This window comes from Ipomoea triloba, chromosome 4 (assembly GCF_003576645.1).
Source record: "Ipomoea triloba cultivar NCNSP0323 chromosome 4, ASM357664v1".
In the NCBI taxonomy this organism is placed as follows: domain Eukaryota; kingdom Viridiplantae; phylum Streptophyta; class Magnoliopsida; order Solanales; family Convolvulaceae; genus Ipomoea; species Ipomoea triloba.
In genome coordinates this window covers 8,744,175-8,769,329 of record NC_044919.1, presented here as the reverse complement: position 1 = coordinate 8,769,329, position 25,155 = coordinate 8,744,175, and the positions used below count along the sequence as shown (strand labels likewise).

Here is a 25,155-nt window from a genome sequence, read left to right as displayed (position 1 = left end):
TTTAGATTTTTAGTTGTAACTACATATTTATGTTTCTATATTATATGCTTAACTTTTTATATGGGACATAAATTTTCTTTTTTGAGGGAAGTCCTTTAAGTGACATGTTCGACCTTTTGTATGAGTCTGACTCAAATATTAAATTAAAATATGTATTATACCATAATGTATGGTTGGACTATACGTTTATTATTTGTATATTAATTATATGCCGATTAAGAGCATAATCAATAATGACACAATTGAATTCTTTTTTACTTTTTGAATAAGATGGAGGGGGGAGAGGGTATGAAAGAGAAGATGGGGATGTGTGAAGGAAGACGAGTTTTTTGTGAGTTTCACGTATTAGAGAGAGAGAAATGGACAAGCTAGTGCACATCTCGCACACTAGTCACACCAAGAGAGAGAGAGAGAGAAAGGGGCAAGTTGGTGTGCGCCTTGCATACTAGGGAGAGAGAAAAAAGGGCAAGTTGGTGTGCGTCTCGCATACTAGGTGTGCCCAGGTGATGCATTTACTACTCTTTTATTTCTCTCCACTCTCTTTTTTTCCTTTTTTATTATCCCTTTTTCCTACTTGGAAAAAAAAAACTTATACAAAATTTTTATTTTATTATGGACTAAAGAAATAGGAAAATGCTTCTTTTTTTTGAACGTGATGGAGGGGGATAACTCCACCGTAGGTCACTGCGACCTCTCTTTGCTCGCATGCTCCCACATTATCTTTACCCCCTCCCTCACCCTCTTCCCCCGAAGGTCTCTTCCACACAATTCTACAAATACCACTCACAAGCTTATATTTTATTTATTTTTTTAATTTCGAATCTCAACCTATTAAAATTGCAGCATGAGGCCAAGGACCTTGTGGTCCAGTGGCATCAAACCCTTCCCTTTATACGGGAGGAGAAAGTAGTTATGAACAGATACTGCATTGTAATAGAGTTAGTAATAATCTAAGTAACATATATCATTCTCCAAAAAAAATAATACCTCATTAAGAAGTGAGTTAAAAACAATATTTTTAAGAGGAAAAAAAATTATTTTTTCAACAACAAACCTAAATATAGTACTCCGTAATTGAGTAGGGATCTTCCCCTGAATCCATGTGTTGAACATTGTAATTGTAGAAAAATATGAACATTACACAAAAGATTCCTCCGTGTTGTGCTGCGCCCTTCCCCCACTCTCTCTCTCCTCCACACACCGCAACCGCGGGGAAAGAAACGCAACGTCCAGTTCGATCCAATAGCAAAGCAGCTCTCTTTCCTCTACAATTCATCTCTCAACCAAATTTCTAAATCTGGGCCTTCTAAATTCGCTCTGGAAGATCCACATTCCCATTCCCATTCCTCATTTATCCACATTTCCACAAACAAGACGGTGGCGAGGCGGTGGAGAAGAAAAGGGAACAAACAAAACAATGCATTCCATAAAAGAAAGAGTTTCAGAGACCCTTTCGCGTCTCTTTTCTGATTCTCCAATTCAAACTGCAGACAATCAGCCTCAGCCCCAGCCTCAGGTAATATACGTGCATATGTCTTTTGATTAAATGCAGTATTTATTATATGATTCTTGCGATTCATGGAAAGTATACAAATGTGTGATCTTTGGGTTTGATCTGTATGTGAAGCTAGATCTTCTATTGTTTCAACAATGCCTTAATTTTTATTTAATTGCCACAACTAATCTACTTTTTTTGTGGGTGCTGAGAATTAAGAGCCTCAGAATTGTGGAATTTGAAGACTGATTGAAGTAGGAAACAGAAATGTGTGTATGCATGTTCATATAAAATTTGTGAATTTGTTGGGTTTTAGATCTGTTGTCATGTATTTGCAAAAAAAAGTTGATTTTAGGCGCCACTAACAGTCATGTCAACTGATTGTTGCACCATTTCCTTTTGGTGGAAAGGCTGTATTCCATTTCTTTTCAAGGATTGGACTATATTTATACTATTGCTTTCTAAAACTAGAAAAATTTGTAATATTTGCGAAAAGAGACACTTTAACTTTTTGTGGGTGCTGAAATAGGCAAGATGGTTCATGTAGAAAACAAAAAATATATATATTTGAAGCGGGAGGGTCACCTGATTCATTTTCTTGATTTATAAGTCTACTGATTTGAACTAGATTGAGACTTTAAGGAGAGGAATTATAGATGTTTGTCCATGACCTGTTTTTCTCTTTCATTCCAACGTCTCCATCAATCCATCATGTTTCAGTAGTCTTTATAGGAGTGAATTTTGTGACATCGGCTCTCTCCCTGTGTAGGCTGGTCCAGAGACAAAGGATGGAAAAACTTTAACTTCTGTACTTTCTTTTGTGCTCCCCTCGTCAAGGTTTGATAGATTGAAATCATTCAATGATCAACATGATAATACACCAAGGGTCCACTCACCTTCTTTTACGTGGAGAAGTAGAAGTTTTAAATTGGAAGATAAACCTTTGGAGAGATTTGATGATTATGACTTTGACGATGATTACAAAGACATCCCAGATTTTCATGGAGAGGATGAATTCAGTAGAAGCACTTTTTATAATGCACAAGGAGAAATCCTTGAGCCCAATTCTGCAAGAAGCATTGCTAGTGGCTTTGAAGATTTTGAGGATGCCCGTGATGGAGTTGACTATGAAGTCATGCCTAATCTCATAAATGAGTCTCTTTTTGTTACTCCTGACTTGTACGAGTTTCTCCAAGCATCCCTTCCTAATATAGTCAAAGGTTGTCAGTGGATGCTGTTGTACAGGTACCTTTGACATTTCTGTTGCAAAAAGGTCATTAGTAACTTTTTATATCAGTACAGTCTCTAACCATCTGCATGATTGGCTGGCAGCACGGATAGAGATGGTATATCACTCCGGACACTCATTCACAAGAGCGCTGATACTTCTGGTCCTTGTTTGCTAGTAGGTCCACATCCATATATTTCCGCGAAAATTCTTGTACACAAACGTTAGGTTCCCTTTTGGATGGGAGGCTTTCTGCTTGAGTTGAATTAAATCTAGTTTTTGTATTTGTTCGATACATTTAGTATCAAATGACTGTTAATTGCAGATTACTGGTGATAAGGAAGGTGCCGTCTTTGGTGGACTGCTTGAGGCACCATTGACGCCTACTGCAAAGCCAAAATATCAGGTAGTTACTGCTTTATATTACAACTGAAAATGCACACCAAAATCAGATGATTTTACAAATATAAAATGATAAATTGGAAATTGATATGCCTCTTTCTTTTACATCCTTAGCTTGGTTTGTGTCCAAGCTTTAATGATTTACTTCTAATTTCATAATTTTGATAGGGGACAAATCAAGCATTTGTGTTTACAACTTTATATGGTGAGCCCCGGATGTTTAGACCAACTGGTAAGAATATCCACTGGTTTATATTTTGCGACCTAGAAAATGACAAACAACACTTATGAATTAAGTGATTTCAATCATGATGGTATTAATTGGGTAACTATGGAAATTTTTCCAGTTGAATGATAGCAGATATTAAAGTTTAGAAAGCAAATCTTTATTTAAAGGCAGACAAAACTAGTACATTTTTAAGGAGAATAGTGAGATGCAAGTACCTAAGTCGTGCTATTTAATGTAACAAGAGAAATTTGGTTGATTTATAGCAGCACACAAACTATAAAGGGGAAAAGCATACTAGATCCAATCGATGTTGATGTTTATTCCCTTATCATATCATATGATCTAATGGTTTTCCTTGATCTTTCGTTTAGGTGCCAATAGATATTTCTTTTTGTGTATGTACGACCAACTTGCCTTTGGAGGGGGTGAAAATTTCGCATTAAGTGTTGATGGAGATCTGTAAGCTTCTCTGCCTAAGAATTGCTGTTAACGCTTGAAATTTTGATGTTACTATACCATAAAGTGTAATGTACGCGGTTTTTTTTTTGCTTTTATGAAGGTTGACTGGCAGCAGTGGGCCTTGTGAGACATTTGGAAACTTATGCTTAGCCAATAATCAAGAGTTTCAGTTAAGGAATGTTGAGGTATTATTGTTTCTAGTAACCACTTTATTTTTTTTAGTGATAAGAGAAACCCACAGTCATTACCAGATATTGTGTACTGGGTAAACCTCGTCTTGTGACCTTAGCTGGCAAAGTACTACAAAGAAGTAAACCAGCCTAGGAACTAGGTTGCCATAGCTGACCAGCTCAAACCAAGAAGGCCAATAAGAAGGCCAATAGGCTGCTCCCGCCAGGTGTTGTAACCTAAGGTTACCAAGTCAAACCGCCTGACCAACTTGGTTGGGGTTGCCCCCAACAACTTATGTTTTCTTGCCTAGGTTGTTAAACATGAATTTGTTATTATCTAGTTTCTCGCATTAACACAATTTTCGTTATTCTTCGTATAGTAGATGGTTATTATTGGTATTCGTCATTGACAATTGTTTTTCCCATTTCATTCCTCTGCAGCTTTGGGGATTTACACATGCTTCTCGATATCTTGTCTGATTCCTCATCTCATTATCTCAACAATTGGTATGCTGTGAACCTCGGATCACATAGTAAGGCTCGGTGAACGTCACTTGCAGGTGTCTTCACCATTAACTTGAAAGATAGTAAATATTACAACAATGAGCATTTAAACCCATAATTAGTAATTCCTTTTAAACATATGCCATGGCATATCTAGTTACATACACCATGCTATTATCTTCGTTCTAGTTAAAGAACAATAACAATCATATTCTGTTATGATATTCAGGTTATAATTTGAAACATCATTGGCATGGTGCACCTTATAATTTGCCTATGGTTCCTACAATTATAGAGATGAATATTCATCACCAATATGAAGCTGTGTTTTGCGGTATATTTTGCATTGCCCCACCCATATACGTTCGTTCGGCTGGTTTGTATTTATTTATTTATTGGCTAAAATATAGAAAACAGATCATTCTTTGTTTTTCAGCTTCCTATGAGAAATTATTTCCCCCTATATTGCTGTACATGATTTACATTCAAGGTTACGAAATACTGTTTTGTAAGAACTATATACATTGCTTCTCTTTAGTCAGAATTCTGGGCTCACCCTATCTATCAATACTGAGAACTTGAATGATATGTTCTATTTTAATTAAAATTTTAAATTTAAGGAACAGAATCAACAAAGACTGTTTGGTTGGATTGAAAACATTTTTCATAGAAAAAGTTTAATTGGATGGAAAACATTTTTCATGGAAAAAGTTTTCTTAAAAGTGGAGAAAAATATTGTTTTATGTTGTTTTGTTAGATGGAAAATATTTTCCATTAAACGAATGAATTCTTTGTAAAGGAGTAGAATTTTATTTTTCACAAGGCTTGGAAAAAAAAATAACATGACTAGACTATTCTACTATTATGAAAGTTTTTTAATTATATAGATACATATTTATTCATTTATCTTTTTAAGGTATATTGGTCTTTATATCCATTATTATTATTCTTTACCTTTATAAACCTAATCAAACAATGAAGTCTATATTCCTTGTAATTTTTTTTTCCACCAACTAAACAATGAAATGCATTTTCCTGAAATTTAATTTTCTTCTCTTCAAATATTTTCCAACAAACCAAACAGACTATAAATTTTTTGAGTACAAACAGACTATAAATTAATTCTCCATTCATCAAATATAAGGTTCTGGGTAGTTATGGACTTCCGTTGCATTTCAATTTCTAATATCTTCTTCCCGGGCAGTATTCAATAGTCTTTTTTCCTCAGCCATTCCAAACAATGGTTACATTTGTATGATACAATAATATTACCAAAAAAAAAAAACAAATCTGGCAAGTTGCTTCAGATTTATAGCATTGTCTCTACTCTGGCAGGAACCACGCTTTGGGCAAATTCAAAAGATAGGCATTCATTCACAAATTCTTCTGCCCAAAATAAGCGCCAAAACCTGCAACCATGAAGCATATGCTATAGAAGTAGCATTCGCGTCAACACTGAGTGAAATAGCAATTAATCTTCTGGTTGACCATCATCCTCCTGTGGCAGCCCAAATATTCTGAGGTTTCGATCCATCGATCCAACAGCTATGTATTTAGCATCTGGACCAAATTTTAGACATGTGGCTTTACCTGTTCACAAAGAATTAGAATTGGTCATCCTCTACCTCTAGCAAAGATGACATTTTCATTATACAAAACAATTAGGGATGACGAAAGAGAGATAGACCTGTGCCTGACAAATCAGGGAATGTCCTGATGCAGCCCCATTCTGACTTCACACTAGCAACTTGATAGACTCTGCCAAAGCAGTGAAGCACCAAAAGATAAGAGCTCCCAAGTGTAGAAAAAAAAAAAGCTCCATCAGAGCTTTAGTCAGAATGTAAAAGAATATTGTGGTGCAATGCATATTCATAAATAAGGTTCAAGTTAAAATACAAAACGGTTGGGAAAAAGCCAAGAATATTGTTAAAAGGAGTCCTGACCATAGAAGCAATGGATTGACAGGACACGTACTTGAACAACTCTTTACCTTATATCTGATCCTCCCAAGGCAAGGTAACTTCCACTCTGGTCAAATTCCACTGCAAATACAGGCAAAGCATCATCATGATCAATATATTACATTACTAACAACATGAATGATCCAGATTATTTCCCTTTGTCATCTTTTCCTAATCTACAGTAGTGCTATTCCCACCACCTGCTTCATTTTTTGTTCTTGGGAGAGGACTGCTAGATTGCAGAGGTTTATGCATGTGCATGCAGTAAAATATCAAAAGGGCTACTTGATCAGGACAAAGGGCAGACATGCTCTACATACAATAACTTTATTTGCACTCTGTTGATTCTCCTATCCTGAAAGTTAAGTTCCAGAATGCATATAGTTTTTTTTAATAACCAAAAGTTTAATGTTACTTTTTATGAATCGGTTTACTTTGTATTGAAATACTGATACTAGTAGAAAGCCATACATGTCTAAAAAGCTATAAGCTTTCCAATGTAATGGTAACTACTGTGCTGAATCTTTTTGCTTCCAAATATCTAAGCTTCCTAAATGTCAATGGAAATACTGTCTAGAGTCTTGGTTCTTTAAATAAACAAGACAAGACAAATGTCATAATATATGCAGAATACCTGTTTGGGTTGGTGTGTCGTCATCATATGGCGTGAAAGTTCTAAAATTCCTTAATTTGCGTAAATCCCAGAGCTTTACCCCATCTTGAGCAGCAGTCTTACAGCATTACAGCAAAGATAATCAAAATAAGTCAGCATGCTCAACTTCAGCATTCATTGAATTTGTCAATGAATACTCGTCAAAGACAATGTATATTTATAGTTAGAAACGATACATACTGCTAGGAAATAACCATTTTCTGAAAAGGAGATTGCAGTAACAGTTCCAATGTGCCCATCAAATCGTGCAACATTTGCCTACATATCCATGAGGAAAAAAACCCGAAACTTCAGAAAATAAGAAAATGAAAAGAACATATTTCATTAAAATTTAACAAGCTTACCTGACTCTTCACATCCCAAATCTTCACAATAGACCCTGATGTACCTGTTCCAAGGATTAGACCATCAGGATGAAAAGCTGCAGATGTGTAGCTCTCCGATCCTGAAGTATCCGCAACCTGTAAAAGGTGTTAAAATTGTCAAATTTAAAAGTAACAGTGCATCAATATAACAAGTGCAAGAGAAAGGTTTTTATGTGGAACCTGGGCAAGGCATAAACCAGAAGCAAGTTCATTAAAGCACCATGTGCCATCAAGAGAAGCAGTCACAAAGTAATTATTTGTTGCATGGATGGTGACAGCTTGCACCTACCAAAATTGGGATAAGAAGTAAAACATGAGCAGAAAGTTAAACCCTTGATTAACAATAAGAGATATCATTCGGGCACCAGATTAACAACACAACCACCTTAATTAGAACAAACCAATAAAATACACCCAGCATGTTTCATTCCAATACTATATAAATCAAAATCACAACTAAACATATGCTCATGATGGGGTAAAAAATTAGTAACCTCTGCAGTGTGATCCTTCAAAATGTGCCTACAGTCATAGCTTCCATTCTCAGATCCTTGCCATACACGAACAGTCTGCAAGTTAGAATGAAATTATTTAATTACTATTATTATTAAATAATAGTTATTAAATAATAGTCAAATATGGCAATACAATAGCAAATACATTGGACATATCCAGGGAATATTGCTTGAAAATAATGAAATGGAGATGATTCTTAAAGCAATGCACAAAGCACATGTATTCTCTCTTAAATTTGGCACATACATGCATTCTTTATTTGAATAACTTGAATCAATAACTAGTTAGCTGGGGCCAACAGTCCTTTTACCGATACACATCAGTAATCCTGTCAGTAACATCATGATCTTGTAATGTATAAAATTTCAAATTCACCCCATAACTCAATATAGATTAAGAAATGCAGGGATAGAAGCAAGCTATACTATATATAAATAGAATAAACATCATCTCTGCCCACTACATTTTTTTTCTTGTCCTTCTCGACATTTCATCAAAGATGGGAGTATTGGTGCAATCTCATAAATTAATTCTGCGATCAAAGCTCAACATATATGAGCCCCCACTCCCCTCCCCTTTCCCCCAACAAAATAAAAACAAAACAGAAAGTAGAACTGTGAAAGCATAAAGTTCACAAAAACGAAGGATTCTGGTTCACCTTATCAGCAGAACTAGTGACCACCACTTCACCCTCAACAGCAAATTTGACATTGGTAACCTATACAGGAGAGAATGTTAATAGTTCAAAAGTATGTAACCAAAAAATGCAACAAACACTTTGGCAAATGTTTGATAAGGAATTTAAGTATTGAAAGTTGAACAGACCCTCTTTGAGTGACCACTTAGTGTAGATATAATCTGTTCTGAAGATCTATCAAATATGATAGCATTATTGTCAATGCCTCCAGTAGCAACGATGTCCTGATGGATAGGAAATAACACAGTTTGACATGAGCATGACAAATTATACAGTACGTATACAAGAAAATAAAGAATATTAGTGATCAAAAAAATGGGAAGAAACAAAAAGAAATTCCACTGAACTGTTGCTGAGATTCAGAGTATCAGTTGAAATGCCTCATATCATTGCTTCTTTTACCCTTAGCACATTAGAAGAAAGCTAGTACCTTAGGGTAACAGATGTCCAAAGAGAGTATGCCCGGCTTGTTGGTTTTGTGAAGAGGGTAACTGTTCAGCTGGGTGTATCTCTCCAAAGCATCCACAGGGGCCAATGTTGGCGGTATCTGGAGTGGAAGTCAAAGGAAATAACATGAAAACAAGACCAAAATCTGAAATTAACAATCAGTCTGAGGTTCAGAAGCTCCCAAATGACTTGTACCTGTCGCTTTTTCCTTTGCTGTGAAAGGTTAGTATTGCAATCTGTAAGTTCTGTAATAATAGCTGATGAAATCCCTGGGCGACTTTTCTTGCCTTCAGGACCCATCTCCTCATCCTCAGCAGCTATAGGCACAAATAAATAACATGAATCAACACGCATAGAAAAATGAACATAAAAATAAATTTAGAAGAGTCAATTGATAACCTCTTTTCCCGTTGCTCAATGTGGGAGTATTAGCTGCAGTTGCAGTAGCTGCTGTCATGGGTATCTCTCTTTCAGCCTGAGCCAATAATTCCCTTGCCTCATCCCTTTCCTTTTTCAATCTTGCAATTACACGGCACGCAGCATCATGCTGTCAAAACATCATAGATAAAATTCACAAATCACTTTAATGAGCACAGATGGAACAAGAAAGCATAGCAGTTTCAAAGGGGCATCAAACATTAAAAATATTCTTCCAAAAATTTTAAGGTTAAGAAAGAAAATAGTACTCCATAAATAACTAAAACAGAAGAAACAAGAAGATTCAGAAATTAAAGAATTGGAAGGTAAAAATTCATACACTAAACTAGTAGAAGGGTAACTATTCGTACCTGATACAGAGCATGGCTTAACTCCTGCCTTGCAGTATGTAATTGTTGCTCCAATGCAAAGTTTGATAGCATCAGACCATCCCATTCCTATTATTATGAAGCAATAGAAATATAAAGAAGTAGCATCACTAGCAAAATACAGAACCTAAAAATAGTTAAATTCCATCTTAATTGAAGTAAAATAAAGGCAAATGAAATATCAGGTAATAAAGCTAAATAAACTATCACAAATTCATCAGATTTGTTCTACATTCCTAAAATGCCCAGCTCTACTAGATGGAAAAAGAAATCTCACAAGACCTAAGTGCATGTTAACAGAAGGTGGTGCTTGGATGGGGGCACACATGGCCACATTAAGAGGAAATATCAACTTACTAAAGTTTTAAAACAAATAGTGGGAAAGTTGTGTAAGAAGAATTTGCCTGTTAAACACAGACAATAAACAAGATCCCACCAAACTAGTTTTTTTTTCTTTCCTTCTTTCTTTTGCTTTCCTTTCCCATTAAAATTTCATGGTGTACACATAATGAATGCAGAAATTCAGGGATTGGAAACACATACAATCTGAAACATTCCCAACATCCCAGGAATACTTGCAGCCTGGACAGGTCGGGGCTTCACTATCTGCAATGAAATCAAAAACATATTAGCCCACCTAATAGGAGCCACATGTCAAATCAAGTTTAACATAATAAAATCCTATGGAACTAACTAGTAAACATAACAATGATCATCTAATCACCAAGGTATCATCAAACATACCTTTCCAGTTTTAATTGGTACAATGTCATCCATTGTCAGAGGCTCTCCAGTTACTGGACATTTTCCATAGTCCTGGCCGATGAAAGACGCTCAAATTAGGGGGGAGTGGGGAAGCAAATTGAAAAGTATATTTCAGGCACACAAAAGATGTAAGTTTGAGCACAGACAAAGGAGAACAACAAAAGAAACTGCCAATGATAATAGTAACCAGAGTACCAGACCCATGAAATAATTTATAGTTGTCCATGCACAGGAGACACAGAAAGAGGACCATGTAAGAATAGCTTAAATCCTCTAAAAACAATTCTGCAAGACAGTAACTAAAGATATTTGACTCTTCATTGAATACCATATTATTTAAGGATTCTGGTTTTCCCAAGTTTCAAAATTTCCCAAACAGCATTGGCAAACTCAAGCATCTCATTACTTGCTTCAAACATCCATATCGCTAGTAGTCTAACATGTATGTCAATGACTCAATGAGGAAAACAAAGTTACAAACAGAAGTGATAAAACTTCAGCGAAAATAAATGCAGGAGAAATAAGGAACGAACAGAGATGTGGCGTTCGATTAAACGCTTCTCGAACAGAAGTCCAGAATTCTTTGAGACTACCGGATCCTCCGGGACATCTCCGGAAACTGTGAAAACAGATCAGAGATTAGCAACTACAGAAATTATGTACAGCTCGCTGTTCACATATTACACAGTGCGTCTGTACGAGACTCTAGAGAGGAAAAAAAACTTACTTGAGCAGTTCATTGCAGGCAGAGAAACGGAAAGACAAAACACAGAAAGGCTCTCTCCGTCTTCGACCTGCTCGAGAGTGAGGAGCGGGAAGGAGAGGTGTAGAAAGGGAGGAAGACGAAGAAAAAAAATCAAAATTTATTAATGAGGGTTTTTTGTAGAAATAGCACAACAGCACGAGCTAGAAGATGGACCGACCCGAGAAACGGGGGTGTGGTAATGGGTGTATCCGGCCGGTTCGATTTTAAACAATTGGCATTTTTAGAATTTTAGGGCATATTTACTTCTTTTTAATTTTTTTTTTTTAAAGAAAAACAAAAAGAATAAAGAGAGACTTGATTAATAATTGTCTTCAAACAAAGCATTACAAATAAAAGAATGCGGGTAAGAAAATCACTACATGTAACCTGACATAGACACATAAACTATGCTCCATGTGATGCACTTGGTGAGATTGATACATGACTCACCTAAATTTTCAAGTCCAAAAGGAAAGGTGCAAACTCAAATCAACGTGTAGGAGGACCAACTATCAACTCCAAAGTTAAGTAAGACATGTTGACTCGGGGTGGGGAAATCAAGTTGCCAAGGAGCTCAATTATTCTCGGGATGTAAGCATTACGAGAGTGTGGGTTGACAATTACAAGGAACACATTTTTTCATTGGGAATCTACCATGAAGAGGTCGACGAACCGTGGGTTTCGAGCTCGAAGTCACCAAGAATAGATTTCGTAAGTCTAGTAGTCAAGCGAAAGTAATGGGTTCTGACCCATCCATGCTCCAACAAGGATGTGGAACAATTAAGAATGAGGATGGACAAGTTGCAAAAGAAAATGGACGCACTGGATGGCTTCCCGAAACCCTATGATGTATTGTCAACCCTATTCACTCTGCCCCGTAATGTTAACACCATTTTCCAACGAGTTTCACTTTTTGACAATCGAAGCATACACAAATTGATTCAACCCCAATCTCATGTGACCCATTACCGAGCCTGATGATGATGATCGAGGCGAGTGACGCCATCCTATGTCGAGGGTTCTTGTCAATCTTTGATGAATAAGCTAGCGATTGGTTTAGGTTGCTCCTAGAGGGGTTGGATTTCAAGCTTCTCTAACCTAACCAATAGCTTCATATCCTACTTCACTAGCAAGAGTTAATACATGATTTGGTCCATCGATTATTAGCATTTCACTAATTTGGTCATCGACTTCCAAACTTGTTCAATTTTATCCCCAACTATGTAATTTTTACATAAAATAGTCATTGGTTCAAACCAAGATAGTCCTGACTAAGGGTCATCTTGGTTAACAATTGCATAGTTAGAGATGAAATTGAGTAAATTTGGAAGTCGAGAACTAAAGTGGCGAAATCTTAATAATCGAATGACCAAATCGGGTGTTAACTCTCACCAGCAATATACAAAAGATTAAATCATTTATCCTATATATGCTCGGTGGGGCAAAAGAATTCCGATATATTAGCTGAGTTTTTTAACTAGTGGAAAAATGAGTTAACCAATATTTACGATTTCAAAGGTAAAGCGATTGTCTCAATTTTCATAAATAAGTTAAGGTCGAGTTCATTCCACGTTGACCTTCAACAGTAGCCCACCAAAGTCCTACTCCGAGCTAACAGATAGGGCTACGAGGTTCATATATGCTAATAAGAATGTCGAGAGGATGAAGAAGACATAGGTAGGAAGGGGAATACATTGCAAGTTCCATTCGACCACTATGGGTCGAGGTGGACCCGAAAGAGCTAATGTTTACCTAGTTCACTATTTGACCCCATTGGCACATCTAGTGAGCACCAACATTGATCATGCCAATGATATGCACATAGTGCAAAATCTTGACAAGTGTATGAAAATTTCACCTAAGGGTGGATCATGGAAAGTATTGTTATTTCTACCACCAACTATGCCACAACACCGATGAGTGCATATTGTTGAAATGACAAATCAATGAACTCATCCAACGTGGGCACCTCGAGCAGTTTGTGAAGCGACCATAAAAAACACAAATCCCAAGCAATGTGTGAATGAAATAAAATGGTTCCAAGTCATCCGCCTCTAGCACCTAGAAGAGGGAGTTTTACCAACTAACAGAGGAGGAGGAAAGGGAGTTGGATGAGCTTCACCAATGTAAGAACTAGTTAGTTTACGTCATCTTTTGGGGACCGGAGGGTGGAAACATAATGACGAAAAAGAATAAATGGGCAATAAGCCTTTATGAGAGAAGGGGGGCGGGGGGGGCGGGGGGGGGGAGGTCATATGACCTCCACAAGAGAAAGAAACTAGAAGGAACCCCATTGTGTTCACATACAACGACCTCCCGAACAACTATTTGCTCTATAGAGAGACGTTAGTAATTAAGGTGGAAATCAACATCATTATAGTAAATGAGGTGTTTTGTGAACATGAACAGTGTAGTCAACACCTTATACTATGATGACACATTCACCCAACTTCGATTGTCCCGAAAACAACTCGACCTTATGAAGACTTCACTATCTAGCTTTACAATAGAATGATCAAATGTGTTGCCCGTTTAGTCAACACCTCACTAAATATCAAAATGTTAGATGTCGAGATTGTGGTGGTGAAGATTAGCTAGGCTCACGATATCATCATGAGTTAGTCTGCGTTGGAGGGCTTCAGGTACATGATATTGATGGAACACTTATGTACGAAGTTTATGACCTAAAATGCAATCGGCGTGGTCTAGGAAACTAAAAGATAAGTTGGAGTTGCTACTTGAAGGCGTGTAGGCAAATTGAAATAAAAAAATAGATATCGAAGTGTAAAGGATAACATAAAGGGTGTTACAAGAAGAGGAGGCACGATCTCGACCCGAGTCGATTTTAGACTCGAGCTGATCCGGTAGAGTGGTGAAAATCAAAATAGGACTTCCAGCCAACCTCACGACTCAAATTATTGAGGTAACTTGGAGCTTTAAGATTATGTTTGCAATGGGTCTCAAGGACATGCTAAGCGACTGAGGAATCATCACCAATGAGCTATCGGTCAACCTTGTACTAAGACCAATCCAACAAAAAAAGAGATACTTATTTGTAGCCTGTAGGAAAAAAAATAATTTATCAAAAAAGAGGTAAACACATTTATTCATGATAAATACACTTTTGACCACCAAAAAAGAAAAGAAAATACTCAATATATTAAAAATAAACATTTATTTATGATGTGGATTATGGTCCACAGTATAATTTGCCCTCTACTTCTCAACTCATTTGAGCCCAACTATCATTTGGACCTCATGCGCTAGTCCAATACTCCAATTAAGTATAAAGTATATAAATAATACTTTTATTTTTAGCGTTTTGCACGAAATCATAGTTATTGTTTGTAGCAAATTTTAAATGATTTATTAGTCAATTTAACCTATTAATTGTTTCTTCCTTGTAGTGAATTACTGTTATGAACTTTTTCAACTGAATAAGATATTATTATTCTTTAATACCTTTATGGGCCTATTTGTAGTCCATTCGGCTTCTCTGTAATGGGCAACACGCTCATTTCTCCAAAATTTGATGATAACACAAATTAAATAAAAAAAATACTTAACAGTGTTTTACAATTAGTTGATAGCTGATTGATTTAGCTGGTATCTAATGGTTGATTGTATTAACAATTTTGACTAGCTGATACTATTAACTGGTTATATAAAGAAAGATGGTTGGTAAATTAAATATTTACTATTAACGTATTACATGTAAAATGACCTATAAAGACATACATATATTGTGATATTTACTTAACTCTTAAATTATTTTTACAATTTATTATTATTGTTGTTACTAATTATTTTTAATTATTAATTTATTATTTTATTACTAATAACATTATAAGAATAAAGATATACTCCGTAGTTAATAATAATTCAATATAACGGGTTTAACACTATTATATATATACGTTGTCTATTGGAATCGATACATAAAGTACGTGTTCCTAGCCTCTATCCAATCTACCATTTCCCTCTAAGTAATCAAAATATGAGATGCAAAAAAATAATCGAGTCACAAAGCGAACGTTCCTCGAATCCGCAGAAACGCCTCAACCAACAAGGCAAGGGTTCGATTCGATTTGCGAGGGTTGGTTCCCCACCCGACGAATACGAGAGGTTTGATTGGCACTAAAGTCGTTAGAGGAGAAACTACCATTGCGAAACTAGCCAAGGTCTTATGGGGTCAAACCTAGCATCCAACTTTTAGCTTGGGAAAAAGCCAACGTCATTGGCGAATGGGCGGGCAGTTGTAATCTTATGAATTTGACAACAAGGCAACTTGGCAGGCGACAATTAACCTGAACGCTCAAGCAAATCTTTCTCCCACTCGGCTAAGCATACCGCGAGCTAGAGGGCACCACCAAAAGGTGGCTGGGGCCGCAACTATAGGCAAGATAAAGGGATCCTAGAGGGAGTAGTTGGAGGCCGCCATCGAGGAAGCCATGGACGACAACATTGATTGCACCCCGACCATTAAGGGCCCACAAGTTGTCAGTTCACACAGTAATATCAATGTTCGAAACTCGACAGTGGCAGTGAGAAAATTATGCCCAAAGTAGACATTTCTGTTGTGTGTATGGACATTTGACCCTATTTGCTGAACTACTGAGTTACGATTGGAGATTCGACCTTTTGGGACAAGAAAATACAACAATTATGCCGATTAGATCCAAACTATATTGAATGAATTAAAATCATCATTTCTTATTTCGTCAATTAACCAAGTAACATTATTGTCCATGTATGCAATAAAATTAGCCCAACAGTGAGTGCTTGGTAGCTCATTATTCCAACAACTTTGCATAGATGCAATTCAACCACGACTACATACCATGCAAGAGTAGAAGAGCTAGCTAGCTTGTAATTGATTGAACCCCAAAACTTCAGTACATCAATGTTTGGAATTTGTTTCATGGTATCGACATAACGTACGAAACATATAATATTTATTTGATTCCAATTTCCTGCCCCCACCACAATGATGCTCTAAGCTAGCTTTATAGCAGGGAATGTTTGCCAAAACCGGCAAAAGGCAAAGAGACTATATTCTCAGAGAAAGTAGCCATGGCTGCCAGTTTTGGTATAATCACGGGCAAACCCAAACTGTTACTTGTCTAGATTAGCATAAACATAGTCTTGAAAAGTAGGAAATTTGAAAAAGGTTGTTGAGCCATGTTTTAGCGTACAAGATGGTGACAAGATGCTCCATGGTGAGATCTTTTTTTTGTTATGTAGATGAGCATATATATGGACTGTTTGGGACATGTGTCTCTATATCTCTTCATTAAAATATTACTAATTATCGTACTTCAGACATGTAATTTAAATATGAAGATTGGTGACGAAGAGACGTTCTTTATCTCGAGACTTGAGATGAAGGTAGAGCCCTTTGTCTAGAGGCAAAGATTACTCTTTATTCGTCTCTTAGACTTAGAAATGAAGAGACCTTTGATTCTTTATTTAAAATTGTACATGTCAAGTGTGAACACAAATAAAAATGAAAAAAAAAATTGTTTAAACTACACATTAACATTTTTTTTTTATTATGAGTACCAATAATTTTGGTATGATGGCACGAATTTGACTTGCTCAAATAATTAATTGTGTGTTTTTGCTTATATTTAAATTGGATGGTTCAATTGACAAAGGCTTTAAGATTGAGTGGCATAACTGTGACTTTTTAAATGAGAGATCTCATGTTCAAACCATAGTGTGGGGCAGGAAAAAAAAAAGATGGTATAGTTGAATTTTTATGTGTAATTTTGTAGCTTATTTGAAACTTTTTTTCTTTTTGGTTTTTCATCACGGTTACTGAGCGGCCAATTAAGTTGGAGGAGAATTAATATATAATATGTTATTCACAAGGAACCCATCACATTGGGCGTAACCCCCACAATATGATTGTTAGGGCTCGATCATGTGTCCTTGCTCACAATCTATCACTCAGGAATCAATTGAACTGCATATGCGTTAAAATTATTAGTGATGAACTAAATATGAAAATGACACTAAAAATAAATGCTCACTCTTTACTTTTTTTTTTTTTTTGAAAATAAAGAAGCTAATTTATTAATCATAGGCTGAAACGTTACAATAAAGATAGATGGAATGGTCAAACATTCATTACCGTCAGACATAGAAACAACTTCCCTAGCAATGCTATAGAAAACTTGATTCGCAGACTGTTTCACAAATTTGAAGCTGAATTCTTTGAAGGAACTTAAAGCTTCTTTAATGATTTGGCCAAACGTACCCATGACTGACACTGGTTGAATAATCGTCTTGCACACCACCTGAGTATTTATTTCCATTCTTCTATCCATTGACAATATCTCCATCAGGTTGAACTGCATATCATAGTTCATAGGAGTCTCTTGTTCATTGTCATGTTTGTCACCCAGGATGAGATTCACATACGCCATGACTAGTTTTTTTGTTTCACGCATTATGAAAATTAAGTTAATCAGTAGGAAAATTATAACTTATATAGAATATCGTTCCTTATTTATTTATTTATTTATTTATTTATTTTTAATGATGCTCCGTGGTCTTTTAAAATAAAGGGAATTATATTTCGACTATTATAGTTTAATCCTTCATCATAAATTATAACCTTTTTGGTTTGCTACTCCATTCCACGCTAAAGACAACAACGCGGTACTGTACGGACGACGTACAAATGAGACATATTAAATGCTAAAATAAAATATCAAACATATGGAATCAAGGAGGTGGCTTCACACGTGCGACTGAAAACTAAATATCCACAAAATTTAGTGTGGTTTTAAAGTCTAATTCTACATGTACGCACACTTAATACTTTAATTTTCTTTCTATAACGTGACATACTTTGATTGATTAATATAAGAGAGTTATGATTTTTATTAATTTTTTCTTTAATAAAATTTGAACACAACTGGGAGTAAAAGTTGAGAGTAAAATTTTAAAATCCAAGTAATGTTTTTGCTTCTGAAATATAGAAAATGTTATATGAAATATGATTTTTGAATAAAATATTATTTTTTTAAAAATACTTTTATTTTTTGGTGATTGTCTGAAAGTTAAAAAATAATATTTTTCTTTAGTAAAAAATTATATATATATATATATATATATATATATATATATATATATATATATATAAAGTATATTAGTATTTAACAAAGGTACATTTGAACTGAAAAATTATTATCATCCAATAGAGACTATTACAAAAATTTCACTTCTTTATTCACAAATAGAGGTACATAAGTTAAAAAATAAAATAATAAAGTATGAATCAAATAAGTGTGGAATAAAGTTTTTTGTTTTTATTTTTACTTTTTACTGTCTTGATATATTCTCCACTTATCTGAACTTCTAACAAAGAATTTTAGATAATAATAATCTGCTTTGCTTTAGTATATATCTTTGACCAGAAATACCAATAATACAAAGAATATATTTAAAAGCTCAATTACTTTTTAGTGAAACATACGTGGCAACTAAGTAAGTTGTGCATATTAAACTAGATGGAAGAAAAAACAAATTGGTAAATAGAGATATCAACCTAGACAGTTGGTTCACTTGGTTTCAGGTCCATCTGGAAATTAAAGAGAATTAAATCATCTGGAAATTCTTGCCATGTCAGCAACATGGTGCTACATAGATCGATAATCTCACACGTGTCGTGCTATTATGGTCTGAGACAGGGATTATTGGTCCAGCGAAAACCTTGGGTTGACTTCAGGTACGTATGTGGACTCTTTTTCTAACTAATTTAAATTGCAATTTAAACTAAATTATTCTTTCCAACAAATACTCAAAACATATATACCACCTTATATATACTGCCCTTCGTCCCCAACCTCGTCTCTCCCTCAAAAACCTGACAATTTACTGTTCTTACAAATTGTATGTCTCTTTTACTTAATTAGCTTCTAAATCTCCCCTCCTTAGCTTCTCCAAAACTAGCAGCCTGTCGTCCATTTATATATTGCAGGGAGTTTTCTCCCCCGTTGGTTCTGAACATGAATTTGATTAAGGTAAGATCGAATACGATGTTGTATTCATGTTTAATTTGTTATGTTTCTCTGCGCTCTGAACATTATATTTATTTTTCAATATTATTGTTTCACGTTCTTAAGCTTGAAGAGTTAAGGTTTAAAATTTTCGTCTTTGTTTTGTTTTTATTATACTTAACTCTTTATATGCCTAATATAAATACATAAGAAAATTTAGTCGTCTTGGAGGTTTATAGTCCATTTGTTCCAAATGCGAGTTTGTTTATGGTAAGAAAATGATGATGTATTGATGTTAATTTGTTCCTCTATGCTCTGAACATATATAATTAATTTGTGTTTTCATCGATATTATTTTTTCGTGTTCGTGAACTTTAAGGATGAATACTAGAATAAATCTTGAGGTTTTATTTTTGTTTTGTTTGTGTTATAGTAACTCTTCATGGGCGTAAATACATAAGAAAATTAAAATTCTCTTGGATTTTTTTCCTCCGATTATTGGTTCCAAACATGAATTTGATTATTAAGGTTAAAAAAAAAACGATGTTGTATTCATGTTTGTTTTATTTTCTACATTTTAAACATTATATTTAGGTAAAAATTTGTGTGAGACTATCTTAGCGGTCTCAATCTGTTAAATGTGTCAGATCTTTGATTAATGAGGTCAAAGATCTGATCCATATACAAGTGTTACCCTTATATTTATGTTCTCATCAATCTTATTCATTCGTGTTCGTAAACTTTATGGATGAATACAAATTAGAGACGAATCTTGAGCTTTTCAATTTTGTTTTGTTTTTGTTGTAAGTAATAAGTCTTTGTTTGCCTAAATTAAATACACAAGGAAAATTCTAAGCCAAGTCTTCGTGTGTGTGTTTTTTGTTTAATACATTTAATTAATTAGCAAAGCAAGAGGTACAATCAGGGTAAATTAAACATAAGACACTGCTTATATATGCAAGTAATGCAAAATTCCCGGACAGCTATATATATGATAATTCTACATGTTTTAATTCACATACTTGTGGATATCATTGAAAGAATGAAACACGTTTTTTATTTATATTCCCGTCTTTTTCTCGCCCATGTTTCTTGGACAATTTGTTAAATGATATGGCTAACAATTCATTAAGATATTGAATATAATGCCATAATATAACCAACGTTTAACCTCCTCCTATTTGTTCAATTCCTATATACCCTTAGCTTCTCTTTTCAAACAATCAATCTCCATCCTTCATCATCATCATATAGCTAAACGTTTAATCTCCTCCTCTTTGTTCCTATATGCCTAACCTACTAGCTGATCGATCCTCAAATCTTTTCCTAATCTTGGTATTGCTTCCTTGTCTTGCTTCAATCTAATTCATGTTTTGCAGTAATTTAGGTTAATTAATTATCATGATGTTTTTCATTGTAATATCCTATACTATGTATTGTTATGCATGTTTTAAATAAAAAGGATTATGGAAATATGGTCAAGCACTGCACGTGGCAAAACAATCATGATGATGATCATTTCTTAGGAGAGATTATATTCTTGGAGAGGTTTAATTTGCTCAGGAAGCTATCGTTTTCTTGAGAGGGAACTTTGGATTGATTCATGAACATTTTGAAGGTTGTTTTCTTGTTGGATTACAATGGAATATTTAGCTTTTGGTGATCTTTTCGTGGATGCATATATTTTGATTCCTTGATTCATTTCTTAGGCTGGCAGGGGTGGGTGGTGCTTTAACAAGCTAGGACACCCAAGTTGATGGGCTAAGCTAGCTATATAATAGGCCACAAAAACACATCACATGCATGTTCTTTTGTTTATGGGAGTTGTGTTTTTTCTTAATTGCTCCAAAAGTTCTTATTTAATTTCATCTTCAAATCTTGATTCCCTTGGTACTTTGATACTTTTAATTTGTTCGTGTTTTTGACCGTTAGAAGTACTATTGAGTCGTTTTTATGTTTTATATAAAACTTAGAAAATATTTCACTTTTGGTCCTATGACTATTAGAGTCTTATTAATTGTAGTCCACAACTATTAAAATTGTCAATTTAGTATCTTAAGTTCTTGACTATTTAATTTCTATCAATTTTAGTCACTCTTGTCAAATTGGAGGCCAAAACTCATTGAAAAACATTAATTAGCCAAATTATGTTTAATCAAAGGGGTAATTTGGCCTTCCTTTATGTAGTCGAAACAAAAAAAGAAAAGTGAATTTTGACCCTAGAGGAAGTTTCAAGAATTGTTGTTTGTCGCAAAAAAAAAAAAAAAAAAAAAACTCATCGATAGGAGATTTGAAATTGCCGTAGGCGTAATTCGGCTCTTCCTCGAGCCTCGCAAAACCGCCATTGTTGGCGTTCAGGAAGCTCACGATCTCGTTCAGCGCTTCTAGGCGGTGGCTGAGCCCCGCCGTCTGAGCGCGAAAGATGGCGTTGTGCACCTCCTCTTTGAGGTACTGTTGGGTGGTGACGTTCTTGGCGGTGTCATCTGGTTGTTTTCTTTCCGGAGCTGCAAAACCTGTGCCGAAGGAAAGAAATTGAGTGGGGTCAAAATTCACTTTCCTTTTTTTTTTACTATACATAAAAAGACCAAATTGCCCATGTGATTAAACATAATTTGGCTAATTAATATTTTCCGAAGAATTTTGGCCAGAGCGACAAAATTAATAAAAATTAAATAGTTTTAAAAGTCGTGAATTACAATTGGATGACCTCAATAATCATAAATCAATTATACGAATCAGATCGAATGAACGTAGAATTCGGAAGTTATATTTGATTGTATCCATATTTTTATTAGATTTTTTGAAAATCAATTGTAACCATATTTTGATGTATTGTTTTTCATTTTATTGCAGGATGAGATTACAAGCCCTTTGAGTGCACAACTGTTGGAGTTTAGCGAGTCAGAATTATTCCCCGAGACAATACAGAATTCCGAGGTGGGTTCGAGTTCGAATTGCTGCTACGAGGACAATTCCTCGTACTCCACGAATCATCTCCCGCTAACGCCAGACATGAATACTTTCAACGGCGGCGCGGACACCAAGGACGACGTCGCCGCCGTTAGCCAACCGTCGAACCCCGCCGACGACCACAACAACAATAATCACATGTCCATCATTTTCGACGCCCAAGAAGACATCGACAACGACTTCTCGGCTTCCATCGACTTCGGCCCAAACGGCGGCGGCGCCGAGAGCTTCTCTCTGCCGCCGCACTTCCTCCACCACCAATTCGACATCTCTTCCTTGGACGCCGCCCACCAGATCCCCGTCGCCACCGACGCCGACCAACACCAGCAGTACCCGTCGGACCAGCAAATGGTGCAGCTGATGGGGCCGCCGCCTCCGGCGGCTCAGCCGGCTCAGCAGCCGCAGCCGATCGTGTACGACGACGAATGCCTTTCGTCGGTTCCGTCTTACTTGCGCCTCACGTCTTCGTCGCCGTCTTGTTCGCTTCTCGATCCCTCTCTCGGAAGTTACCTCTCGCCGGGGAGCCTCAACCCCGCCTTGTCCGCAGACAATTCCGGCGTATTCACCGGCGCCGGCTTCTTTCTCGGCGCGGATTTGCCTCCCCAAGACCTGGAGTTTCAAGGGGATAATAGTAGACTTTTCTGCCCTGATAGCATTCCACGTGTCTACAACTGCGCTAGTGACCAGTTTCAGGTAATTAACGAATAACTAACCACCACTAACTAACTGTCAAAATTTCGTTAATTTATAAACTTCGGTCAAAATATAATATTAATACAACATAATATTTTTTTAAAAATACCACTCTCCCTTACTAAAATCATTGCATTAATTAATAAAAGAAAATAATTAAAATAATAATACGCGAATAGCAACTAATTTGGTATTATTATTATTTAATTTCTAATTAATTTCCACATAAACCATAAATTTTTTAGATTTGTTTATGTTTTTATTTTTTTTTGGTTGTGAAGACATTAAGCAGTGAGAGCCAACATTTGGTAAGTGGAGCTGGGAGTTCAACACCATTGACATCAGACATCACATGCTTGGAAGATACCACCTTCAAGGTAGGCAAGCTTTCTGTTGAAGAAAGGAAGGAGAAGATCCACAGATACTTGAAGAAGAGAAATGAGAGAAATTTCAGCAAGAAAATCAAGGTAATATAAATACCACAATTAATTTACTACAATCTCGTCTGTCATGCAAATACTGCAATTGATCAAACAACTCTTTCTTCAATTCCCAAACTGATCAAACTCTTTAATTCACTGCATGCAATTCTGTCTGACATGTAAATAGTGTAATTGAATTCTTAATTTACTGCAATCCCGTCTGGACGTGAAAATACTGCAATTGAATTGAAATATTTAATTTACTGCAATCTGGTCTCACGTGTAAATAGTGCAATTGAGCTTACTGCAAATGTACAGTATGCATGCAGAAAAACACTGGCGGATAGCAGGCCTCGGGTGAGGGGGAGATTTGCGAAGAATGATGATTTTGGGGACGTGACAGTAGCGAGGGCAGCCATGGGCAACCATGAAGACGACACGGCCGTGGACGAAGCCGCCAGGCATAATTTCCTCTACGACCCTAATAATTACCCCCCTAACGCCGCCGCCGCCGCTCTCACCCACGGCGGCCGGATTTTCAACTCCAATTGCCTCGCCGCCCCGCCCGGCGCCGGGCCGTACGACATGTGCACCACCTTGTTCTGCGCCGACGCCAACATGCACTGATATGATGATCGAGATGGAGGTAGTACAGTTAGCTAAAAATGCTGATATATCCTCGTATCAGACATGTTTTAAGTGACGGCGTGAATTTCTCCGAAAGAAAGACATCATCGATCGATCACTTCCAAATTCCAATCCTGAAGGATATATATGAAGTATGAACAATATATATATACTCAACCTATCAGCTTGGTTTTATTAGGTTTTCTGCCACAGTTTTGCACGCATTACATACTAGCCTGTTGTTGTGATATGGAAATATGAATAATGTCTCGTAGACTTACATATAGTATATATGAAGAGCACAGTGTACATGTAAATGTTGTAAACCATGAACGTACGTAGTTGTCAGAAACGTGGTCATGATATGGATCGTTTATGTACTCTTTTATTTGAAATGGTGAGTATACAAATACATTCTATTATACAATCAAATAGTTAACAAATGTCTTTGTTACACTAATTCTTCATTGTTATTCTTTCTTTCTCTCTCTTTCAATATATATATATATATGGCCGGCCCTATCATTTTATAGGCCGATGCAAGGACCTTTAATATATAAACTTAAAAGATTGTATGGGTTAATTGAAAATAATTAAATGATAATTTTTAATTTTTGTAAACATATAACTTTTTTTATTAAAAAAAAACATCATAGAATAGTAGTAGTGCTCATACAAACTTTGGGCCCCTATATGAAGTGTAAGTATAAATTAATTCAGTGTTAGATAAGTATATCAAATGGTTGTAATTTAAAGTAAATTTAAAATTAATAAATAATTTTAAAGTTATGGATTCAAATCTTTGCATGTGCAAGCATTTTTGTTTAACTTAATCAAAAAATAAAAAGCCAAGCTAGGGGAACCCTCCTAGCGTTGGGCCATGGGCGGGTGTCCATCTAGCTCGTCCTATATATATATATATATATATATATATATATATATATATATATATATATATATATATATATATAT

At 35.7% G+C, this 25,155-nt stretch overlaps 3 protein-coding genes across 9 annotated transcripts; 2 read left to right on the top strand and 1 right to left on the bottom strand.

Annotated features, from left to right (window-relative positions):
• Window positions 1–1,104: 1,104 nt before the first annotated feature.
• LOC116017067 (TLD domain-containing protein 2) lies at window positions 1,105–5,005 on the top strand. Of its 4 annotated transcripts, none has more exons than XR_004097837.1 (9): window positions 1,105–1,516; window positions 2,265–2,740; window positions 2,828–2,900; window positions 3,049–3,129; window positions 3,294–3,357; window positions 3,726–3,813; window positions 3,914–3,998; window positions 4,425–4,516; window positions 4,717–5,005. XR_004097837.1 is itself a non-coding variant. In XM_031257587.1 (9 exons), exons 1-8 carry the CDS (start codon window positions 1,418–1,420, stop codon window positions 4,461–4,463), a joined length of 1,005 nt encoding a protein of 334 aa, XP_031113447.1. In that variant the 5' UTR covers window positions 1,105–1,417; the 3' UTR covers window positions 4,464–4,490; window positions 4,717–5,005. The 4 variants fall into 4 exon arrangements, 2 of the variants coding, with proteins under 2 accessions (XP_031113447.1, XP_031113446.1); XR_004097836.1 differs by having other exon boundaries at window positions 4,425–4,543; XM_031257587.1 differs by having other exon boundaries at window positions 4,425–4,490.
• A 591-nt stretch (window positions 5,006–5,596) lies between these two features.
• Window positions 5,597–11,589, bottom strand: LOC116014817 (pre-mRNA-processing factor 19-like). The gene is made up of 18 exons (XM_031254770.1): window positions 11,445–11,589; window positions 11,251–11,336; window positions 10,697–10,768; window positions 10,496–10,558; window positions 9,935–10,021; window positions 9,546–9,693; window positions 9,342–9,463; window positions 9,130–9,246; window positions 8,828–8,923; window positions 8,661–8,720; window positions 7,981–8,055; window positions 7,667–7,771; window positions 7,466–7,582; window positions 7,302–7,379; window positions 7,083–7,179; window positions 6,478–6,529; window positions 6,175–6,245; window positions 5,597–6,077 (listed from the first exon to the last, which is right to left on the bottom strand). The coding sequence occupies exons 1-18, from the start codon at window positions 11,455–11,457 to the stop codon at window positions 5,959–5,961; spliced, it is 1,578 nt and encodes a 525-aa protein (XP_031110630.1). The 5' UTR covers window positions 11,458–11,589; the 3' UTR covers window positions 5,597–5,958.
• A 7,761-nt stretch (window positions 11,590–19,350) lies between these two features.
• On the top strand, window positions 19,351–24,626 carry LOC116017307. Of its 4 annotated transcripts, none has more exons than XM_031257864.1 (4): window positions 19,351–19,495; window positions 22,325–23,134; window positions 23,416–23,601; window positions 23,875–24,626. In XM_031257864.1, the coding sequence occupies exons 1-4, from the start codon at window positions 19,481–19,483 to the stop codon at window positions 24,181–24,183; spliced, it is 1,320 nt and encodes a 439-aa protein (XP_031113724.1). In that variant the 5' UTR covers window positions 19,351–19,480; the 3' UTR covers window positions 24,184–24,626. The 4 variants fall into 4 exon arrangements, with proteins under 4 accessions (XP_031113724.1, XP_031113723.1, XP_031113725.1 ...); XM_031257863.1 differs by lacking the exon at window positions 19,351–19,495 and adding an exon at window positions 20,669–20,806; XM_031257865.1 differs by lacking the exon at window positions 19,351–19,495 and adding an exon at window positions 20,959–21,089.
• Window positions 24,627–25,155: the final 529 nt, after the last annotated feature.

Bases quoted from the DNA above. Each gene is read 5' to 3' on its own strand.
- LOC116014817 (XM_031254770.1), bottom strand. The intron at 9,694-9,934 runs GTACGAATAGTT...ATGTTTTGACAG, and splicing joins TAAGCCATGCTCTGTATCAG to CATGATGCTGCGTGCCGTGT. The intron at 8,056-8,660 runs GTGAACCAGAAT...TCTAACTTGCAG, and splicing joins TCACTAGTTCTGCTGATAAG to ACTGTTCGTGTATGGCAAGG.
- LOC116017067 (XM_031257587.1), top strand. From the start codon at position 1,418: ATGCATTCCATAAAAGAAAGAGTTTCAGAGACCCTTTCGCGTCTCTTT. The intron at 1,517-2,264 runs GTAATATACGTG...CTCCCTGTGTAG, and splicing joins AGCCTCAGCCCCAGCCTCAG to GCTGGTCCAGAGACAAAGGA. The intron at 2,901-3,048 runs GTAGGTCCACAT...TGTTAATTGCAG, and splicing joins CTTCTGGTCCTTGTTTGCTA to ATTACTGGTGATAAGGAAGG.
- LOC116017307 (XM_031257863.1), top strand. From the start codon at position 20,759: ATGCCTAACCTACTAGCTGATCGATCCTCAAATCTTTTCCTAATCTTG. The intron at 20,807-22,324 runs GTATTGCTTCCT...ATTTTATTGCAG, and splicing joins CAAATCTTTTCCTAATCTTG to GATGAGATTACAAGCCCTTT. The intron at 23,602-23,874 runs GTAATATAAATA...GCAAATGTACAG, and splicing joins ATTTCAGCAAGAAAATCAAG to TATGCATGCAGAAAAACACT.